Source organism: Cervus canadensis, chromosome 24, assembly GCF_019320065.1.
Source record: "Cervus canadensis isolate Bull #8, Minnesota chromosome 24, ASM1932006v1, whole genome shotgun sequence".
In the NCBI taxonomy this organism is placed as follows: Eukaryota; Metazoa; Chordata; class Mammalia; order Artiodactyla; family Cervidae; genus Cervus; species Cervus canadensis.
Window position 1 is genome coordinate 7,447,031 of NC_057409.1, and position 23,920 is coordinate 7,470,950.

General features: G+C 41.9%; 1 protein-coding gene across 3 annotated transcripts in view; it reads left to right on the forward strand.

The window, feature by feature from the left end:
* The first annotated feature begins 2,250 nt into the window (after window positions 1–2,250).
* RCAN3 (RCAN family member 3) overlaps window positions 2,251–23,920 on the forward strand; it is a 39,063-nt gene continuing 17,393 nt past the window's right edge. The window contains exons 1-2 of one of the 3 annotated variants that reach the window (XM_043445492.1): window positions 2,251–2,397; window positions 15,110–15,364. In XM_043445492.1, coding sequence (XP_043301427.1) covers window positions 15,170–15,364 — 195 coding nt within the window. In that variant the 5' untranslated portion in view covers window positions 2,251–2,397; window positions 15,110–15,169. Of the gene's footprint in view, window positions 2,398–6,346; window positions 6,633–12,539; window positions 12,663–15,109; window positions 15,365–23,920 lie in introns of those variants that run through there. The other 2 variants (XM_043445491.1, XM_043445493.1) reach the window with 2 other exon arrangements.

Sequence of the window (23,920 nt, forward strand, 5' to 3'; positions counted from 1 at the left end):
AACTGAACTGAACTGAACTGAATGTTTACTGAGCAACTGTAATGTGTCTGGCACTTTATAAAACAAGCCTGCGAACTTTTGTGGTGGTCCACTGCTTGGAAGTTCAACTGCCAATGCAGGGGACATAGGTTTGATCCCTGGTCTGGGAAGATCTCACATGCCATGAGGCAACTAAGCTGGTACACCACAACTATTGAGCCTGTGTGTCTTAGAGCCCGTGCTCTGTGAGAAGAGAAACCACTGCAATGAGAAGCCTGGGCACTACCACCAGACAGTACCCTCCCACTCCCCGCCACAACTAGAGAAAGTCCAAGTGCAGCAACCCAGCACAGCCAAAAATAAATTAATTTTAAAAAACAAGCCTGCAATGCGGATACCATCACTGTCATTCAACAGATTGGAAAAGTGAGGTTCAGTGGGTTTTAAAAAACTACTCGAAGATCGTGCCACCAGTGATGGTGGAGCTGACTTCCTGAAGCCCACCAGCTTCAGAAACACAGCTCTTTGCACTGTACTTCACTGCCTTCCCACCAGCAACTGAAAAATGGAGAAGAAAGTTCCTCATACTTGTCACTGGCTATATTTAAAGAAAAGCTACTTTTTTTTTTTTCTATTTAAAATGCATAGATGCTTTGCAGTCACTGTGAAGAACTGAGGCAGATCTGTATAAAAGCAGGAACTTCAATTGCTTTGTTCACTGCTATCTTCTCAGTGCCTAGAACGGTGCCTGGCAAATAGTAGAAATCCAGTAAATATGAATGTTCCCAGAATGTTCTTTTGAATCCCTTCCCAATCAATCTCTATCCTTCAGACCATCCACCATTCTGATGCTGATCACCATAGTTTGGCCTTCTATTTAAGTTCATATATATACATATTGTATATCTCTTTGATGTCTGCCTTCTTTTGGCCCAACAATTGTTTTTAGATTTATTTATTTTGTTACATGTATCAGTAGTTTATACTTATTATGGCTGTGTAGTATTCCATTGTTTGAACACACCATAGTTTATTTATCTGCTCTTCTTTTCATGGACATTTAGAATATTCCAAGTTTGGGGGTATTATGAATAAAGATGGTAAAAAAATTATTGCACAAAGCCCCCACTTTAGGGGAACATTTTCTAACATTTTTGTTGAATATATATCTAGAAGTGGAATTTCTGTATCACTGGGTAGGTGTACATTTAGCTTGAAAAACTGGCAAAGTTTCCAAAAATTGGTTGTCTCCTTTTACATTCCACCAGCAACACTAGAGTGTGAGATGGAGATCTTTTACCATTTCCATTAATTCCAGAGCACAAACCAATAAGAACTTTTTTAAGTTATGAGTTTTAAATCTACTTAAATAAGAATAACCAAATCTGAAATAAAAAGATCTGTCTGGAAATTCTCCTCCAAGGCAAGAGAAGAGATACTCAGGATCTGACGGGTTCTGTTTGAATTTTTCAGGACAGAAAAATGCTTATCAACCTTGGCCCAGGTTTCAGTGGACTGAGTCACAAGGGATCGATTTCTCTCTTGTGTTTTTCTCTGCCTGTAACTCAAACCTCACAGTGATGCAGAGGAGAGGGAGTGACAGTTAGAAATGTAAAACCACATGAAGTTCGGTCATAACAAGCACCTATTACACATTGGGGGCACAATGGTAAGAGGAAAGATGTGGAAGATTCCATCCTTGCTCTCAAGTTACCCACAACCTAGTTGATATCTACAAGATGGCACCTCTTCCCCTGCTCACCATGTAAAGACTGAAGTTGTTTTGGATTCTGCTCTTTGCCCTTTTTGTGTTTTTTCCCACCTGCTCCTCCTGGGTCATCTCACATGAGTCAATAATTTCAACTACCCAGCACACCTCCTTCCAAAATCACTGCGCTTCATCTGAGCCCACTCTTGGACTCCAGACCTGTGTCTTCTAGCTGCTTCCATCTCTATTGCTCATAACTTGCATTAATTCATCATTAAATTTTGTTAACTTTGCCTTTAAATATCACCAAGAACATACTATTTTTTTACCACTTCCTTGTCCAAGCCGCCGTCATTTCTGGTCTGCCTCATTGTAATAACACTACCAAACCAGTATCGCCGTCTTATCGCTGGTGCCTGATCTTTACTGATTTCCCTTTCTTTGGGTAATAAAAACTTGAATTATCTTTGGTGAGTGTAACCGTCAAAGTTCCAGCAGAAGGTTAATCTGAGCTGAGTTTGGTAAAGGGTGTGTAGAAATGTGTGGGCAGGGTTAAGGGAAACAGGAAGAAATGATGGGATAAACCCCAAGGCTGCCAGCAGAAGGGAGCTATTAATACCACCACTCCTAGGAAAAGAGAAGGGAGACTCAACCAGAAGCAGGAGCGAGAGCTGTGTGAAGAGCGGCACACGACAGAAGACTCAGCGGAGGTATGTAGCCAGCCTGCAATGACACGAAGGGCAAGTCCTGTGGAATAATACTCTTATTTCATCTTCCCCAACTCTCTAAGTTCTTCCAATGTCTTTTATGGATAAATCCAATGATAAGCCAGAGTATAAGGGACCCATTGAAGCAGTGTATGCAGGTCACCCCAGAGACACAAATCAGGAAGAAAAAAAGTAGAGTAGATAAAGGGACCAAAAGAAAATTTTTGGTCACAGAGAAAGCCCCCTTTCCCCAGTTCTCAGAGATTTAAGAGCTGCTGATCACACCTTAAGGGCTTCCCAGTGGCTCAGTGGTAAAGAATCCACCTGCCAATGCAGGAGACGTGAGTTCCACCATGGGTCAGGGAGATTCCCTGGAGGAAGAAATAGCACTCCACTCCAGTATTCTTGCTTGGAGAATCCCATGGACAGAGGAGCCTGGTGGGCTACAGTTCATAGGGTCACAAAGAGTCAGACACATGACTGAGTGACCGAGCCTGCATGCATGCACACACGACCACACCTTAGCTCTAGAGGTTAGTACATGACCCAGGTCTGGGCCGTCAGAGTATTCGATCCCCTTTCTGAAGAGAGTGGCTTAATGATGCACAAGAAACCCACGTTAGATCAACAAAATGCAGTTCTGGGACTTTCATTGAAAGCATGGAGGAAAAAAAACCTCTCTGCCAGTAAGGATATGATTTGAAGTTGTTAGCAGTCATTCTGCCATCTCCTGAAGAAAGACAGTCTGGGAATGAAGTCAACATAAAGGAAAAGAGAGTTAAGAAATGGAGATCAAATTCTGATGTCATATTTTTAAGCCCCTAGATCCAGCCATGCCTGAAGCCCACATTTCTGAGTTACATGAGTTAATCAATTCCGTTTATTGTTTAATCCAATTTGGGTGGCTTATTACATGCAAAAAAAGCCCTTTTGAATAATATTTAATACTTATCCCAAAGACCAATGCAAAGACATACCTTTATATCTCTAAATATGCCACTATTTCTAGGGAATGTCCTTTTCCATATTCTCCACCTAGAAAACTCCTCCTCAAATAACTTCTTAGTGCAAAGCCTTCCCTCAGTTTTCAGGTAGAATTGCTCTCTTCTTCCTCTGCATTGTCAGCACTTTGCAAATGTCTCTCGTAGTGTATATAAAACTGTGTTGCGGTTAGTTGTTTGCTTACCTGTCTCCCCTACCTGTGAACTCCTGAAGTGTAGATTTGTAAAAGCCTAGTACTCAGCACAAGGCCTAATATCTCAGGGAAACCCTGAGTCGAACAAGGCTAAATCAGTCTTTTTTTAGCTTTGACTAGCTCCTTCTAGTCAAGGCTATGGTTTTTGCAGTAGTTATGTACGGACGTGAGAGTTGGACCATAAAGAAGGCTGAGTGCTGAAGAACTGATGCCTTCAAACTGTGGTGCTGGGGAAGACTTTTGAGAGCCCCTTGGACATCAAGGAGATCAAACCAGTCAATCCTAAAGGAAATCAACCCTGAATATTCATTGGAAGGACTGATGCTGAAGTTCCAATACTCTGGCCCCTGATGCAAAGAACTGACTCATTGGAAAAGACCCTGATGCTGGGAAAGATCGAAGGCAGGCAGAGAAGGGGACGACAGAGGAGGAGATGGTTGGATGGCATCACCGACTCGATGGACGTGAGTTTGAGCAAGCTCTGGGAGCTGGTGATGGACATGGAAGCTTGGCTTGCTGCAGTCTGTGGGGTCACAAAGAGTTGGACACGACTGGGTGACTGAACAACAACAAACCAGTCTTTTTACTTTAGGATCTCTCAGGGCCATTTCTGTGTAAGATGCATTAGTGGATCCTCAGGCAGCGGTACAGAATGCAGCAGTTTCCAAATTCATTTTAAACTAAAAACTCAATTTTTGCTGAAGTTGCTGTGTTTGAGAAATTTAGAGAAGAAAAACTGCAGTTCTTAGGGGGACTGTAACAGATGAAGTGGCTCTCAGTAGATGTTTTTTTTAAGTGTATGAAAGTGAGAACTTGGTAGGGGGTAGAAGGCAGCAGGGTTGGAAGCAGCAGAAACATCAGAAGCAATGAACAGGAAGCTAGAGGGGTGATCCCCTGGACATATCTCTGTGCTGGTGCCAGGTCAATTGTTAAGAGTGATTGGGACCATAATGCAACCGTGATTCCTTAGTTTAAATCTAACGGAGATTACATATATTCTACACATATTATTTGTTCATTTTTATTTTGTTTTCATTGGAATCTAGTTGCCTCACACTGCTGTGTCAGCCTCTGCTGTCGAGCAAAGTGAATCAGCCGTAACTATTCATATATCCCCTCTTTTTTGGATATCCTTCCCAATTTAGGTCACCACAGTGCAACTAGTAGAGTTCCCTGTGCCTCGCAGTAGGTTCTCATTCACTTCAGTTCAGTCGCTCAGTGGTGTCTGACTTGTTGAGACCCCATGGACTGCGGCACACCAGGCTTCCCTGTCCATCACCAACTCCCGGAGCTTGCTCAAACTCATGTCCACTGAGTCGGTGATGCCATCCACCCATCTCATCCTCTGTTCCCTTCTCCTCCTGCCTTCAGTCTTTCCCAGCATCAGGGTCTTTTCCAATGAGTCAGCTCTTTCCATATTGGAGCTTCAGCTTCACAGTCCTTCCAGTGAGGATTCAGGGTTGATGTCCTTTAGGATTAATTGGTTTGATTTCCTTGCAGTTCAAGGGCAAGAGTCCATATACATACATACGTACATACATACATACATATATATGTTAATACACGATATTTCTTTTTCTCTTTCTGACTTACTTCATTCTGTATGAGTCTTTAGGTTCATGTATTCTACACACCTTAAACCTTCTTCCTGTCCCCTGAACCCAGAGGCTAAGTGCCTAGCAGCAGGGTTTCCTTGATTTTGACCCTCAATTTGCTTCACTTTGCCTCAGAGGCGGCTATGTGTGAGAGATCAGAAACTGGTTTTCTTCTAATTTCACATCCTTCAGACAAATTCCCTTCCTGTTCTGTGCCACTGTTTACCTCTCTGTGAACTAACAGGAGACACAGGCTCCCTGCCAGGCTTGGCTCAGATGCCTGGGGGGAGGGGGGGCGGAATTTTTTTTAATAACCTGCCAAAGGAAGCCTCAGTCCTCGGCACTGTAACTTTGGACAACTTATTGAACAGCTTAGGCCTTTGGTCTTTCTATTTGTAAAATAAACGTAAGTATGCCCCCACTGTTTCCGGAGAATTCAGGGAGAATCAAGAAAGACTATGCCATGAAAAGTGTTTTGCAAACAAGAAATAAAATATCAGAAATATAAATATTATTAGTATTGTACATACTGGAGAGAAGGGAAGGGAGAGAAAGGCAGGTGAGAAGGCGCCAGAATTCCACCTTGGCTCAGAGCCCAGAATAAGGCACGGCACTCCGTTGCAACCTATAGCTCAGCCACCCACCTAACTAGCTGCCTCTCCACGGGCAATTAAGCCCCTGGAAGCCCATCTCGTCTATAAAAGGAGGATAACAATGTTCGGTTCGCTGCTTGTGAGGTTACATGAGGTAAAAACTGCAAAGCACGCGGTGCAGTGTACATAGTAACTGGCTCGCAGTAAATGTTCGTAATATTCCTACTAATTATTCTTGCCATCGACATAATGGGGCCAAACTGGATTTAAAAAAAGGGGAGATAAGCTATTTTTGGTCACGATGCAAGACGCAAAGTTCGCCTAAGGTCCAGCCGTCGGGGGAACCTTAACACCCCCGCCACCCAGCGTGACGGCCCGAGCACCCGAGCTCTCCGCGGAAGAGAACACCCGGCCAGGCAAGCCAAGTGCGCGCGCCCGTGCCCCGCCCACACGGCCGCGCCCCGCCCACACGGCCGCACGCGAGGGGCGTGGCCGCTTCCTGTCGGCGTCGGGGCCCGGCGCGCCCCCGCTGGGCGGCCGACCTCAAGCGCCTGCGCCGCGCGCGCTCGCCGGAGGTGGGGCTGAGCCGCGCGGGGCCGGGCGCGCGCGCCCGACGCCGACCGCCCAGCTTGCCCGGTCGCGGCTCGCGCCCCGAGCCCAGGCAGTAGCTCGCGCCGGGGTCGAGGGCGTGGCGGCCCGGCAGCCGGCGCCGCAGACTCTGCCGCGGCCACCTCCCGCCGTGTCTCCCCGGAGGCCCAGACCCTTTGCGACTCCCGAGCTCCCGCGTAGCCCGTCTGGCAGCGCCGGCCTCTCCTTCCCTTACCTGCCTGCCTGCTGCGGCGACCACGCGCGCAGGTGAGTCTCCGCTTCGCCGGGTGGGGCCCGCGCCCGCCTCTCCGAGCAGGCTCTGCACCCGGCTCTGGAGAGGATTGGGGTGCACTGGGTGTGGAAAGTTTAAAAAAAAACCAAAGCAAAACAGTCCGCCTGTGCCCTGGAAGGGTGGGCGCTCCTGTGCGCCAGACCCCAGAGATGCTGCGCCTTTGCCTCCCGGGTCCAGCCCTTCTCGCGCCCAGGGTCTTCTCTGACAGCTCTGGGGTGGTGTATTTGCAGAACACAACTAAGAGAAGGGATCTGTCTCGCAACAGCTGTTTGACTTTTTGAAAAGCTGACAGATCCAGCCTGCTCCTGAACGCAGAAGGGGGGCAGTTGGTAAAACGGGGCGACCAGAAGGTGGAAGCCCATCTTTGTTGTTGTTGTTGCTCCTTTCTCAGTGATGCGTCGGTAACCATCGCATTACCTGTTGGATAACTTCTTGAAACTTGTCTGTCTGCTTCCTTCTGCTGCCTCGGCCGATAGAGCAGTAGTGGTCTGTTTTCAGCTTGCTTCGTCTCAGCTTCCGTGCAAAATCTGATCATCTCCTTCAGGAGATTAGGAGTCTAGGGCACGGAGCAGTTCAGATCCGTGTTGCAGATACTAACAGAATTATTTAACGTGATGCTTTACTGCAGTGCTCAAAAGTATTAACTCCGTCTTATTGAAAGTTACCTGTTGTTGTTGTTTAGTCTCTAAATCGTGTCCCACTCTTTGTAACCCCATGGACTGTAGCCTGCCGGGCTCCTCTGTCCATGGGATTCTCCAGGCAAGAATACTGGAGTGGGTTGCCATTTCCTTCTCCAGGGGATCTTCCCAACCTTGGGATGGAACCCACGTCTCCTGCATTGGCAGGCGGATTCTTTACCGCTGAGCCACTGCGGAAGCCTGGAAGTCTCTGCATTTCATAGAGTCTCACATGTACAATTTGATAATGGATTGAGGGATTCCCTGGTAAAGAATCTGCGTGCCGGAGACTCCGGAAACGCAGGTTGGATCCCTGAGTCGGGAAGATCCTCTGGAGGAGGAAATGGCAACCCACGCCAGTATTCTTGCCTGGAAAGTCCCATGGTCAGAGGAGCCTGGCGGGTTACAGTCCATGGGCTCACAAAGAGTCAGAACCGATGGAGAACACACGCATGATCGTTGTAGCTGTGATTATACAGGATTTAAAATGATTAATTTTAAGAGTGTTTCATTAGTTGTGGTTCAAAATACTAAATTATAAAACACAAAATATTGAGACTCAGAATATAGATGTTTGTGTATCACGCGACGGTCGTGCTTTTTGATGGGGGTTTTGTATTGGTTTTCTAGAAATTGACTTTTGATGCAGGAAGACAGTGAAAGGCTTGAGAACTCAGCTCCCCTTCTTTAGCCACGCTGTCAGCTTTATGTTTTACTGGGTTAGCAAAACTTATTTCTTAGAGTGGGAAGAGATTTCAGTGCTTTTCGAGAAGGCAAGATTTTTTTTCCACTGTTGAATTATAACATTTGTAAAACTTTTAAACATGTGCATGTTAATGGTTACAAATGAGTACAGATTGTGTATGGTGCTGGAGGATACAGTGGTTGAAAGACTTCAGCAAAGCATCATGAAAAATAGTGTGATTTGGAAATCCATTAGACTGAAGTCTGTGAAATAATGGGAGCTCTAAAGTTCAGTGCCATTTATTATCTAGACCCAGAGAACCACAGGAGGTGGAGGTCAGACAGTAGATCTCCACTTTTCCCCTCAAATGTAGAGCTTATAGTGAGGGGAAATGAATTCTGTGCTGTGAAAGAAATAGCATCAGTCCTTATATCTCTACTTCAGTTCTTTAAAACCAGTTACTTTCATTTGTTCTGTCAGTTGGTTATTGTTATTTCTCTCTCCCGCTGAAAAGTACTTCACTGCATCTCAGTAATTATAACAGGACCATTTCTGAATTACATATGAAAAGAGGGCATAGGTCGTTGAAACATACAAAATTCAAAAATCTAATTTTCGCCTTTACTGTGGCACCATTTTTTTTTTTCTTACCACAACTACTAGAAAGTAGTAAGATTTTCTGCCTGCAAGTAGTGAATGGGAAGGAAGTGGAAGATAACAGACTTACAAGATAGCTATTTGAAACCCTCACACTGACAATCCAGAAGGTTCTTTTTTTTGGGAAAAAAAAAAAAAGGAATTTAGTCTAAACTTATAATATGGAAATTTTAAAAATGTACTTAGTAGTTCAACAACATCTCTGAGTATTTTGCTCATTTTATACTGAGAGGACAAATGTAACTCAAAAAGCCAGATGACTTTTCCCAGATTATTCAGTAGGGCACTTGTGGAGCTGGAAATGAGATATTTGTTTGCTTCCAGTATTGATTGATCCCATCAGAAAATAATAAATTGCATCTAGCTAAGGTATGTTAAATATTCACCAAGTTGAAAAGCATACTATTTTGAAAAATTATTATTATTTTTTAATCCTGGAAGAGGAATTTACCTTTTCCTGATCAGAATTTAAAATGCAAAGTCAGATTCATGTGCTTGTCATTTTCCCTTGATGATTACTTTTGTCACAAGACTTGTATCTGAGCAGATGGTCATGCTACTTGGAGTTTTCCACTCATTTAATATTTCCATGAGGAAACAATTTGCTGGAAGCCAGCCACAGCTACAGTTGTGCTGCAGATGATGCTAGACCCTGATTACCACAGACTTTTGCTTATAAAAGCTGATGGATATTGGTCCAGCCCTTTCCGATCCTATTTCCCTGAGTTAGGAAATTGAGGGACACACTAGTCTTGTAGGAGTTGCAGCAGAGCAGAGTTAACAGACTCCAGTGTACTTCTGTAAAATTTTTTTTTAATAAAATCAAGCTATTTCTTAAGTACCAGCTGAAATAACTTATGATTTCTTTACAGATGTGCTAAGATTGTTTTTTCCACTGGTTGATTCTGATCATATCTCTGTTCACATCTAGCTGCATTTGTAATATCAGAAAATTATGAAATGGTTGACAGTGTTGATTTAAGCTATATCCAAAAAAAATCTCACAGGAGGCCTTTAGCAAGAGAACCATCAGGTGAAAGATAATGTCTCTAATACTGCATGTGCTGAATTACAACATAAAGTTCTTGTGAGGTCCTTGAAAAGTGCACTGTGGACTTTTTCAGCTAGCTCTCTGTTTTTAAATCTTTACATGATTTCACATTGGAACTATAGCACCATACCAGTGGTTGCCCTGGAGCTGGTTTTATTGATAGCTGCGACTGAACAGTTTTCTTGAAATGATTCAAAGTGTTAGTTTTGTTTTTGTAGCTTTATTTTTGTGTCCTTTTTGTTGCTTGGCATTAGATCATTTGGGTGTGTATTTTTCTCATTTTGTAATTTTAATATCACTTCCATCAAAGGTTCTGATATTATTGGGATCCTTTCCACCCAAAAATATGTTGGCATAGATCGTGCCTATGTAAAAATAATTAATTATTGAGTACCAACTATATGCAAAGCATCATTCTGAGCACCCAATATGTATTCTCTGATTTAGTACTTATAATATTCTTATTGGATAAGGATTATTATTACCCCCATTTTATAGTTGAGGAAACAGAAAAAGAGGCAAACTAATGTACCTAACATCGAATACTGGGGCGGGCCTCCCAGGTGGTGCAGCAGTATCCATCTGCCAATGCAGGATGTAAGAGACGTGAGTTCGATCTCTGGGTCAGGAGTACTGGGGGCAGGAGACAGAGTTTAAATCTAGAAAATTCTGATTATCGAGCCCAAATCTTCCTGAGATATATATTTAAAGATTGTTCAGACTTATTTGTAGTTACTATGGGATTTCATTTATCCATCCTTTTAAACTGTATCAAATATACACTAATGTATAAATGAAGAAAATGTAGCAATACTATAAAGATTATTGAAATAATTTTTGATGAAAGGCAAATGATTTAACAATTATCTAAAAAAATTGAAGGGGAAATACCTATAAAATAACCTATGTAAGTTATAGGGGATAACTGGCAAAACTTGAAAATAGACTCTGATTTCAGTAACAGTGTTATATCATTGTTAAAGTACTTGGTTTTGATAATTGAACTGTGGATTATACAAGAAAATGATCTTGTTCTTATACAATGAAGTATTTGAGAGTGAAAGGAGCAATACTGTCTTAATCTCAATGGTTCCAGGGAAAAACGTGTATATAGAAAAATGAGGGAATGATTTTTAAAATGAGTCAAAATGTAAGTAATTGGTAACTCCGAGAAAAGGGTATACAGGAATTTCTCGTACTATTCTTATAGTTTTTCTGTTTGAAATTATATCAAAAGAAAAAGTTGCCCTGAAATGAAGGTAGAAAACAGGAAATGAAGGTGTAACATTCTAAGAATTTTTCCTTTTAAGTCAGGTGAAGGATTGTTTCTTGTGCCCTGATTTTTTTTTTTTTTTTTCTTCTTTTTGGAGGTTGGAAGAAGGTACTTGAGACCAATAGAAAATCTTACCAAACATAGCTTGACTTTCTCAAATTTTAAAATCTAGCCATTCAGAGCTCCCTGACTCTCCAACCAAACCGTGTTTTCCTTGCCTCTTTTTAATGGGGCGGGGAATAAAGCTTTAGTGTCTCTAAAAGCTAAGAGATAAAAAGACCGCCCACTTTTAGTGATACTGGAAGTTTAATTGCCTAAAACCTTCAATACCATGCTAATATTGGCTAATTCTTACATTTGTATTTACTTTTGTCTGCGCTGGGCTCTCATCGCTGCGCACAGGCTTTCTCTGGTTGTGGGGTGTGGGTTGCTCATTGTTCTGTCTTCTTTAGCTGGGGAGCTCCGGCTCCAGAGTGCAGCCTCAGCGGTTGTGGTGCCCAAGGTTGGTAGCCCTGCGGCATGTGGAGTCTTCATGGACTGGGGATCGAATCAGTGTCCCCTGCAATGGCAGGCGGATTCTTAACCACTGGACCACCAGGGAAGTCCTAGAATTGACTACTTTTGATGTCGGATCTCTGTAAGCCTACTTTCGAGGCAGCATGGCCCAACCCACCTTTCTCACTGTGTTTCCTGCCGGGCCATCAAACGTGGTCCACTCCAGCCACATCAGATCTTATATCTTGTGCCTGCTGACCTTTTTGTCTCCCCGCCTTTGTCCATGGACTGTTGGCTTCGCCTGGAATGCATCCCATTCTTTTCCTGCTGAAATTCTCTTCCGAGAAGCTGTTTTTCATCCTCGTGCAGAATGAAATTTTCCTTTGTGTGTGCTGCCGTATCACAGCGCTATCTGCTTTCATTCAGCAATCCTTACGAAGCATATACTGTGAGCCAGAAGCTGGGCCAGGGACTGGGGTCCAAAGGCACTCATGCTCTGTTAGCTAAGAGTGATCTGTGAACAAACAATCATAAGTACTGTAACAGCGAAATGAGCAAAGTGCTGTGAAAGCTACAGACTACCCTCCACAACTTAGTCTTGAAGAAAAGGTTACAACGAAAGTCACAGTGAGATGCCACGTGCGCCCTATCAGGCCCCTTTCCTGATTGGAGATTTCCAGCACAATAATCTACTGCAAGAAGTTTTGAACAATTGTAGTGCCTGTGGGCTACCCAGTTAGGCATATTCAGTGGAAAGCTAAAAAGACGAGTCTGCAAGTCTAGATCTCAGGAGAGAGAGAGGCGGAGTCCGGGTATGTAACTCACACAGACCTGTGATTTTCCGTGTGCACAGGCAGGAAGGACTTGGGGGCAGATTAGAATCTCTCAGGGTCACGTTGTTTTTCAAACCACCATCCCCTCCAGAGCCCAAGATCCTGCTTCCCCCTTCACTTCAGTGACATCTTTCCTGGCTTAAGAATAATTGTCGGAAGCGAGAGACCGTCTTGATAGACACGTGTCACGCGGGTGAACCACAGGGAAGCAGGAAACCAGTTGAGAAACACTGGTGGCGGAGTAGTTAAATGCTGGGGCGTGGATGAAAGCTCAGGAAGAGTAAGATGACGAAGAGGATGGGGTTGAAACCTCAAGGAGACAGAGTTGTAAAGGGTGAGTGGAGAGAGCGGAGCCACTGTGAGGACAGATGCGGAGGAAGGAGAGCTGGGAGAGACGGGGCGGTGGGAGGCAGGGGCACAGAGACATCCCACGGGGCACGGGTGGGACCGGGGGCCGCCCGGAGGCAGGTGCCAACCCGAGGAGGCTGCTGCTGGCCATTCGGGGCCGGTTCAACCGGAAGGTGGCGGCCGAAGTCCAGCTGCCCGGAATTCAGGGGTGATGGGAGTCAAGGAGAGTCCTCTTTCCAGGACGCCCCTAGAAAAGGGGAAGCAGGGACAGAGGGAGGTGGATTGAGGGGCAGGCAGACTCCAAATAGAAGATTTTTCTTTTTTCAAGACGGGCGGGGTGGGGGCAGGGACTCAGGAAGAAGTGTGTTTGCTAAGAAAGAAGAAAGAATGGGTGGAGACAGATGCATTAAAACTATAGGAGGCAGGACTTCCCTGGCAGTCCAGTGGTTAGGACTGTGTGCTTCTAATGCACGAGGCACAGGTTTGATTCCTGGTCAGGGAACTAAGATCCTACATGCAGTGCAGGGCAGTCAAAGAGGAAAAAAAAAAGTCTGAGCTCTAAAACAGTGAGAGAATAAATCTGTGTTTAAAGGGAAAAAAAGTATAGGAGCCCATGGTTAAGAGCCTGCACTCCCAATGCAGGGGACCCGAGTTTGATCCCTGGTCAGGGAACGAGATACTGCATGCCACAACTAAGCGTTCACATGCTGTGAAAAGGAATGAATTTGAATCAGTTCTAGTGGAATGGATGAACCTAGAGCCTTCATACAGAAAGGAGTAAGTCAGAGAAAAATATCACATAATAACGCGTATATATGGAATCGAGAAAGATGGTACTGATGAACCTATTTGCAGGGCAGGAATAGAGACGCAGACGTAGCGAACAGGCTTGTGGACAGGGTGGGGGCGCAGGGGGAAGGAGAAAGAGGGAGGAATTGAGAGTAGCGTCGGAACATATATATTACCATATGCAAAATAGACAGCTAGTGGGAAGTTGCTATATAACTCAGGGAGCTCAACTAGGTGCTCGGTGACAGCCTAGAGGCGTGGGATCGGATACAGGGTGGGCCGGAGGTTCAAGAGGGAGGGGACCTATGTGTACCTACGGCTGATTCATGGTGTTGTATGGCAGAAACCAACACAACATTGTAAAGCAGTTATCTTCCAATTAAAAAAAAAAAGAGTTCTCATGTTGCAGCTAAGACCCAGTGCAGCCAAATTAAAAACACACACACACACACACACAGAAAACAAAAAAATGTGTTGGTGCCAAGATCCTTTTGAGGTGGGTGGTGGTGTTGAGGAGAAATTCTTGCTGGGTGGGAGCTCCTTGAGGGTAAGAACCATGCTTTATTCATCTCATATCTCCCTGTACCTGGCATGCAGTATATATTTGGAAAATGTTTATAAAAACAAGTGAAGATTTACTTTTTAGAATTAGCGTTTCCTGATTGATTTAGTGGAATAACGGGAAAATCACTATTTTCCCCATAATTAACATTTTATATTGTACTCTATGTAAGCAATCTATTTGCAACTTCATGTTCTTTAAAAGAGAAAAATCACAAATTAGATAATATTGAGGTAGTAATAATCATGCTTATTTAATTTTCCTGTGCCTGATAGGTATGACTTAAATTCCAGTATCTTGAAATGTGTTATGGTCAAGGCACCTGCCTGGTGGGTGTTGTGTTCAGTTCATCAGAAGAGATAAAAATGGGTTAAAACAGTCTTATAAGGCAGTCACTGTTCATTATTTAACAGGGGGACACCATCCACTCCATGCTGGTAAAATGATATATTTTTAAGCATTCAGAGAAAGGACATTTTTTAAATGTCTTCTATGTCAGATTTTGTCTGTAGTAAATATTTCTGATATTAACAAAGACTGACTTTATATAGAGCTTTTGGTTCTGTGTAATTTAGTTCTTTGAGAGTATATTCAAAAGAACAGATTGGTTAAAAAAGGTAAAGTCAGCTCATTGCAGGCTATATTTCAGGGTGCAGATGGTGAGTGGATCCGTGTGGGTTTTCTTCTGCTCTGCCAAGTTTCAGTATTGTGGACTTAAATCCCAAACAAATATGTGAAGGAGGTTCTGGTTCACATTTTCCTTCCCCCTGCTTGTAAACTGGTGTATATGTTGATAGTATCTCATTTTGTATTATCCCCCCCCCCACCACCTCATTTCACTAGAAAACTTCCAGCCTTTTTTTTTATAAGTCATTGCCTGTGAAATATCTTATGTAAAATATGCTAAGCAAATCAAATTAGTATATATAGAATTCATTGCTGAGGACCGTGATGAGTTGATTTCAATGTTGATTGATCTTTCCTGAATAAAATTGCCTCATTTGATGAATTGCTGTCTTGAGAACTGATTGGAACGTTATTGGACCTTCAATATCGTTGTTGTTTTCTCTTTTTTTAAACAGTTGATGCCTGGTAGACATCTTTGAACTTTAAAAACGGAGAAGACCTGCTTTTAGAGGAAAATGCTGAGGGACGCTATGAAGTCTTGGAATGATAGCCAGTCAGACCTTTGCAGCACTGACCATGAAGAGGAAGAAGAGATGGTTTTTGGTGAAAATGAAGATGACTTGGAAGAGATGATGGATTTAAGTGACCTGCCTACCTCACTTTTTGCTTGCAGTGTCCATGAAGCAGTGTTTGAGGTGCCGGAGCAGAAGGTAGGCATACACCCTACCTTTCTCTGTCTTAGGTAGTGTGTTGAATGTGTGTGGATTCGGGGAAACAGCTGATGGCTGCCTATTTGCAAAGTTTGTTATTGGTCCATGGCAGGTAGAGAAGTGTGCACCAAACTTTAGACATTGCTTTGGCATTTTGGGGCTCCCTGGTGGCTTAGAAGGTAAAGATCTGCCTGCAGTGAGGGAGACACAGGTTCAATCCCTGGGTTGGGATGATCCCCTAGAGGAGGGCATGGCAACCCACTCCTGTATTCTTGCCTGGAGAATTCCATGGACAGAGGAGCCTGGCCGGCTACAGCCCATAGGGTCTCAAAGATTCGGACACGACTGAGCAACTTTCACTTTCAGCCTTGCTGGCATTTTTATTATGTTTTGTGAGAATATCAGTCTGCAACAGACAGGAAATGCTTAAAATCCAGTCCTACCCCATGAATATTAGAAGCACTGGTTTATAGTGAATGCTGAATGAAGTCTTAATAAGTTCATCTATTGATTCACTCAGTCATTCATTTTTGTAGCTTGTGGTTAAAGAAAAGCTAAGTGACTTTTAGCTTGGCTTCCTATTACTTGGTAGTAAATTCACAAAGGAAGGACTTACTTTAAGCCTTTTTCTGAGGCTAATAACATAATTAGGACTGTTTATGATTTCATTTGGGGCTTCCCAGGTGGCTCAGTGGGAAAGGATCCTCCCTCCAGTGCTGGAGATGCAGGAGACGTGGGTTCAGTTCATGGGTAGAGAAGATCCCCTGGAGGAGGAAATGGCAACCCACTCCAGTTTTCTGGCCTGGAAAATCTCATGGACAGAGGAGCCTGATGGGCTACAGTCCACAGGGTTGCAAAAGAATCAGACACGACTTAGCGACTGAGTATGAGCACAATGATTTCATTTTAACAGAGTTCTTAGTATTTCTTTTTTTACTTCCTGCAACCTGCCCAGGGCAAAATGATTGAGTTTATTTGTTTATTTTTTTAAAGATGGCTACTCTTTAGTTCATTCATTATTTGCCTATAAAAAAGAGAACATGTGTGTGCGTTTCATTCCATGGTGGCCTCACAAAAGCCTGTAGAGCTTAAGTTACACAAAAGTAAAATATTTCTGCCATTGGTATGAAATTTTGCATGTTCTAAGACTTTGTTTCAAAATCCCACCATGCTTCTTTTAATTTGTTATCTATGTCTTCCAAGTATTTTTCTTTCTGGTGACTCTTGTGGAGCAGAACTTGATACAATGAATAGTTTGACTCAGTACATACTTGAATGCCTTGAGTGTATAAGGCACTGTACCAGTGGCTTCAGGGGATAGAGTAGGAACTTAAATAGTTCTGCCTTGAGAGCCCTGCAGTGGAGAGGATAAGTAATTTGATGTAAAATATAATACTCATGCCTTTAGAGATGCCTGAAAGTACTGAGTGTAGGGAAAATTAAATGTTTCCTTTGTAGTTTTCTTCTGTCAGTGTCTTCTTTTGCTTTAATTTCTACTGGTCTAACCTGTTTGTGCAGGTTGTCCACATGTGTGCAAAAGACAAAGCAAAATAAAAAACTCTTCTCTTGGATTATGGGCAGAATAATTCTGATTGCAATTAAATGCCTTATTTTCAAAAGAATTTTAGTTTTTTCCTGATTTGAAAAGGTTTTTGTTTCTGTGTAACTTTGTAATTGTTGGAATGAATGAGCTTCTACCCTCTTCTGAGTGGTCAACCAAGTGACACAGGGACCACTGTCATCTGAAGCTGAATCTTTATTTCAGTTGCTGGATTGTGGCTCTACATTTTCCCCAGTGTTTCCTGGAAATTGTGTGACGTGGCAGAGGAAAAGTAAAGAATATAGTAAACTGTAAGAAAAATAAGCCAAGGGAAAATTCATCTCATAACTGCTGTTTCTGCAACAGCCTGGTTGTTAGCTTTTTTCCATGTGCTCAGCTAATCAGCGGCTCAGGCCAGAGCACTGCAGGTTTAGTACCTAATTTTCCCATAACAGATTGGAATTCATTCCAGTGTTATTGACTTGCTGTTTTTAATCCCAGTTTTCCCTTTCTTAAAATAAGGAAAAATTAAGCAGGCTTCTGATTTGAACATGAGAGATTTTCAAGATTTAATTTAGGTTTTTATGGTGGGGGAAATTGGAGTGCTTCTCCTTTCTGCTTTAGGTCTATGTGTCTGAGGGATCTTGGTAAATGTTGATGCAAAGCAGCACTCCAGCTGGGGCCTGACTTTATAGAGAAATGCATGTAACTTTTGGATTAGTCTGTTCTCAAAGCACTACCCTTTGTACATGAAACTGTTTCTCCTGACCTATTTACCATACGATTTTGGATTTGTTTTTCTAATGACAAAGGTTGGGATATATTAGGACATCTCTACTTGCTCTCCTGGTCCTGCTTCTTCATCAGTGATACCTAGCATCTAATATAGTTGCCTAGTACAGAGCAACACCTGTTAGGCTGAATGAATGGACTCTGTAAGATATCTGTTGAGGATTAGTGATACAGAGTTGTGATGGAGAGACAGACGTACTGAGCTGAGTGAGGTTCAGTTGAACGTAGGAGATTTAACCTGAAATTGTGATTTCAGATACACTGGCCCAAATTTCTCTGTGGTCCGTGTAATCATATGCATGATACAAACCTTCCTGTTGAGCATCTGGTTTCTATATCCTCCATTTAAAGATGAATAGAACATATTACTTAAGAAAAATAAATGATATTTGGAAGTTAACTGAAATCCTCTGATTCTCCTAATCAGTTGTTGAATGTTCTAATACAACGTTCAGTCCAGAAGTAAGTCTTTTGAGGAAACTGATTTGTTTTAAATCTGGAAATTGAAAATGGAGATTCAAAGGAAGAATGTTTCTATTTAGTGAACTGTATTTTTAACAGTGCCTGGAAGGTAACAGTTTCAGTAAATAGTTAATTGAATCTGTAGTACCATTCTGGCCAAGAATTAGTAAAAATTTAGTTAACTTCAAGGCTAGATTAAATACTAGAGAATCATAGAAGTTTAGAGCTAGAAGAAATCCTATTCAAGTCTTCTATACAGTAGTTCCAGAGTAACAGAGTAATTGAGCTTGCTTTTAGAACCCATTTTTCACTTATTCACTGAAAACTACAAAATATTGCTGAAAGAAATTAAAAACAATACAAATAAATGAAAAGATATTCATATCCGTGGACTGAAATACTTAATATTTTTAAGGTGTCATACTCCCTAAAGCAATCTACAGATTTGGCACAGTCACTATCAAGATCCCAAAGATATTTCCTGCAGAAATAGGAAAACTCTTCCTAAAATGTATAGACTCTCAGGAGACCCGCAAATAACCAAAACAGTTTTGAAAAAGAACAAAGTTGGAGGACTCAAACACTTTCTGATTTCAAAACTTAATACAAAGCTATAGTAATCAAAGCAATGTGGTACCTAATGTCAATTGTATCTCAGTTAAAAAAAGAACAATATGGTATTGGCATAAAGATAAACAGGGGCTCTGCCTCAACCTAGAGGGGTGGGATGGGGAGGGAAATGGGAGGGAAGTTCGAGAGGGAGGGGACGTATGTACACCTATGGCTGATTCATGTTGATGTTTGACAGAAAACCATAAAATTCTGTAAAGCAATTATCCTTCAATTAAAAAATTAATTAATTAAAAAAAAGAAAGCCCCCCCCAAAAGGTAGACACATTGACCAGTTAAATAGAACAGAGAGTCCAGAAATGAATCCTTGCATATATGGTCAAATGATTTTCAACAAGGATGCCAAGACCATTCAACGGGGAAAGGACAGTCTTTTCAACTAATAATGCTGGGAAAACTGGAAATTCACATGTCACAGGATGAAGCTGGACCCTTACCTTACACAGTATACAAAAGTTAATTAAAAATGGATTCAAGACCTAAAGGTTAGAGCTAAAGTTATAAACTTAGAAGAAAACATAGAGGGAAAGCTTCCTGACATTGGATTTGGCATTAATTTCTCCAGTAGGACACCAAAAGCACAGGCAGCAATAGAAAAAACAGACGCAAAAAAAAAAAAAAGAAAGAAAAAACAGACACATTAGGACTTCATCAAAATTAAAACAGTGTGCATCAATTGACACTAGTCATAGAGTGAAAAGGCAACCTACACAATGGGAGAAAATGTTTTCAAATCATATATCTGATAAGGGATTAATACCCAGAATATATAAAGAACTCTTAAAATTCAACAACAAAAACCAAATTGGGTATATACAACCAATTATTGGGCAAAGGATTTGAATAGACATTTCTCCAAAGAAGATGTATAAATGGCCAATAACCACAGGAAAGATGCTCTACGTCACAAATAATTAGGGAAATGCAAATCAACTTCACAATGAGATACTTCACACCCAATAAAATGGCTTATCATAAAAACAGAAAACAGGCATTGACAAGGATATAGATAAACTGGAACCTTTGTGCATTGTTGGTGGAAATATAACATGCTGTGACTGCTGTGGAAAATGGTATGGCAGTTCTTTAAAGAATTAAGCATAGAATTATCACACAATCCCATGATTTTGCTCCTGGGTTTGTACACAAAAGAAAGTAGAGATTTGACTATATATGTGTTCAGCAGTATTCACAGCAGCATTATTCATAATAGGCAAAAAATGGAAACAACTCAAATGTCCATCAGTGAATAAATTAATAAGCAAAATGCAGTGTATTCAGACAGTGGAATATTATCCAGCCTTTAAAAACTAATGAAATTCTGATCCCATGGATAAATCTTGAAAAATGCTCAGTGAAATAAACCAGGCACAAGAGGATAAATAATGTATGATTCCACTTACACGAGACAGAAGGTAGAATGGTAGCGGCCATGGGCTATGAGAAGTAGGGAGTTAGTAGTTACAGTTTATGAGTACAGAGTTTCAGTTTGGGATGATGAAACGTTCTAGTGGATAGTGCTTATGTACAACAGTGTGAATATACTTAATGCCTCTGAATTGTACACTTAAGAATGGTTAAAATGGTAAATTTTATGTTTATCACAATCAAAAAATGCAACCCCCCATTTTTCTTGAGTTGATTATTCTTTGTAGTATGCTTTTGTACATATGTATAGAATATGTACACATGCGTGTACTGTGTATGTGTACATATGTATGTAAGGTGTTGGAGAAGACTCCTGAGAGTCACTTGGACTGAAGGAGATCTGACCTGTCAATCCTAGAGGAAATCAGTCCTGGATATTCATTGGAAGGACTGATGCTGAAGCTGAAGCTCCAATACTCTGGCCGCCTGATGTGAAGAACTGACTCGTTGGAAAAGACCCTGATGCTAGGAAAGATTGAAGGTGGGAGGAGAAGGGACGACAGAGGATGAGATGGTTGGATGGCATCACCGACTCGATGGACATGAGTCTGAGTAAGTTCTGGGAGTTAGTGATGGACAGGGAGGCCTGGCATGCTGCAGTCCATGGGGTCGCAAAGAGTCAGACATGACTGAGCAACTGAACAGAACTGATGTGTATATGGGCACCTCTCATGCCCCGCTTTGCATCCTGTTTGCCCACGCGTGCACTCCACCTGTAACCTGGCGGCAGCCATCCCACACGGCGCAGGGGCATCTTGCCTTTGTCTCAGTGTTTCTCTGCTGCCTGTGCACAATTGCTTGGCCGTGCAGACAGGGCCATCCTTGGCTAGTGGGGGGCTGAAGCCAGTGAGTAAGTCCCTCCTCTGACTCTCCAGCCTCCAATTCCTTGGCTCCTTCCAGAGCTCCTAGCAGGATCAAGCCCCCGTTACTCACAAAGGTGACCAGCTTGGTAACACAACCTGGACAGGGGACAGACTTTTCCTGTCTTCCTTCTTCCAACCTTATCCCATGGGGTCACTTCCCAAAACAAGCTTCCTGTGTGTGCCCTTGCCTTGGATTCCACTTTCCCTGGGAGCCCAGGGAAGACACAGGCTAATGACTTCCAAGTTTGGTGATTCTTCCTGTGCGGAGGCACTATCTCAAGCTCTCAAAAAGGGGCAGTTTCTAGGTTGTGCGAAAAGGTAAAGACTAATGTAAAGAAAAACCATGGGCCCACTGTATTTAGCAAATAAAATTTTACTAATACAGTTGAGCCTCTTGTCTCATCGCCCAGAGATAACCATTATCCTGAACTCTATACTCTTTGCGACCCCATGGACTGCAGCATGCCAGGCCTCCCTGTCCATCACCAACTCCCGGAGCTTACTTAAACTCATGTCCATCACGTTGGTGATGCCATCCAACCATCTCATCCTCTATCGTCCCCTTCTCCTCCCACCTTCAGTCTTTGCCAGCATCAGGGCCTTTTCCAGTGAGTCAGCTCTTCTCATCGGGTGGCCAAAGTATTGGAGTTTCAGCTTCAGCATCAGTCCTTCCAGTGAATATGAAATTGGTGTATTTTTAGACCAAAATGGTCTACTTTCCCCCTCTCTCTGAAAGTAGTTTTCCTATGAAACCTTCTGTAAGCTGAAATGGTATAAAGCTGAAAAGCAGTTCCTTGGGGCAATCTTGCTAACAGATGCACAAAATAAATTAAGGTAAGGCACAGATGCTCACAGACCCAGTTCCAGGCTAATGTGCTTGATGCAGAGAAGCTGAGGGTAGTTTCCTAGGAAGGAGCTTGGTGGAGCCACTGTCACCACTCGGGGCACGCTGCCTCCATGACAGCTGCTGCAAAACAGATGTTGAATGCGATTTTCACCTTTTTTTCATAAAAGGAAGAATCCTCGAACTTTTTTCTGTTATAGAAAGTAGGTACTAGTGCAGGTCTTTTGTAAAAGCAAAGTGGCATAAAACAAATTTTTAAAAACTGGCAGATGCCTGTATTGGCATTTCTTCTAGTTCACACTTAATACTCTATGTATGTGTATATACAAATTTCAAATTTTGCTCTATTTTCAGTTGACATGATTGTCTATTTAGAAAGGAATCCACTTAAAAACTCTACTAATAAGTGAGTTTGGCCTTTTATACAGGCATCCTGCAGTCCATGGGGTCGCACAGAGTCGGACATGACTGGGTGACTGAACCACAACAATAAGTGAGTTTAAGAAGTTTGTAGGATATAGGGCCAATATATAAAATCAACCACATGTCCATTTACCAGCAGTCAACATTGGGAAGTTGAAATTTAAAAACATAACAATAGCACCATGAAATGCTTAAATCCAACGGAGTATATGCAGGATCCATATGCTGAAAGCTATAACACCAGTGAAATACATAAGATTTTATATTTTTAAATTTTATATAAAAGGCATAATTAGATCTGTTTTTTTCTCAATGTTGTATCTGTAAGATTAATCCATATTGAAATATATATTGTTTCCCTTGCTATATATACTGTCCTAGTTTACAAATATACCATTATTTATTTACTCATTCTTGTGTTAATTTTATATAAAAGGCATAATTAGATTAATTTTTTTCTCAATGTTGTATCTATAAGATTAATCCATATTGAAATATACCATTTCCCTTGCTATATATACTGTCCTAGTTTACAAACATACCGTTATTTATTTACTCATTCTTATGTTGGACATTTAGGTTATTTTTGAGATGTTGCTATTGCAACAGTGATGTTGAGAATGTTCTGTATGTGTCCTGTGTATGTCACAGTGGAAGTGGGGGAGTCTCCTCAGGGTATGTAAACAGGAATGATGTTGCTGGCTCATCAGGTTGTACTTTTTCACAATCATAGCAGAGACTGTCAAATAGTCTGTGAAGCTACAACAGTTTGCATTCCTACCAGCCATGCAAAAGAGTTCCCATTGCTCTGTAGCATCACCAGTACTTTATTTTTTCAGAATTAAGCATTTTTGCCAGTCTGGTAGTTAACATTTTTATTCCTTTTAACATGCTTTTGCATAAACTGTAGATAAAAGCTTCTCAAATGTATTGCTTTGTGAAGGACCAGGTTTTCCCCCAGACTATCACAGATTTATAAAATGCAGTAAGAATATTATAGCAGTGCAAACTTTCTATAATGTTCCTAGACACTTCCTCTCAATTTCTGTACCAAACATTGTTGTGGACCAGAAGCAAAGTTCCTGGACTAGTGCTGGGTCCTCTGCTGCCCCATATTAGATAGAACATTTAGGAATTTTCAAATGTAAGATTTTGAAATGAAGAAGCTATCTTCATTTATCTTCTATTATATTTGTAGCTTCCCTTGTGAATACTTTGTCTCAAAAACAAGAGTTATAAAGTATCTTAGATCATTTAGTTTGGAATTTAGTTATCCTAACTATCAGGCATATTAAGACATCACTGAAGAGTCAGGTTAGCTGTCACGTTCTTAGAGACCATTGGTTTACAGACTGTACGGCTGACCTTAAATTGTGTATTCAGTAAGTGTTTATTGAGCGTTGTACCAGTCATGGTTAAAGGTTCTAGGGAGACAGTGGTGGACACAATGAAGCTCCAGCTCCAATGGAACATTAGAAGAGGAAAATATTTAACATGCAAATAAGTGAATCAGAAGTTCAGATAATACAAGTACTATGAAGAAAAATAGGCTTTCTTTTTTTTTTAATTTTTTT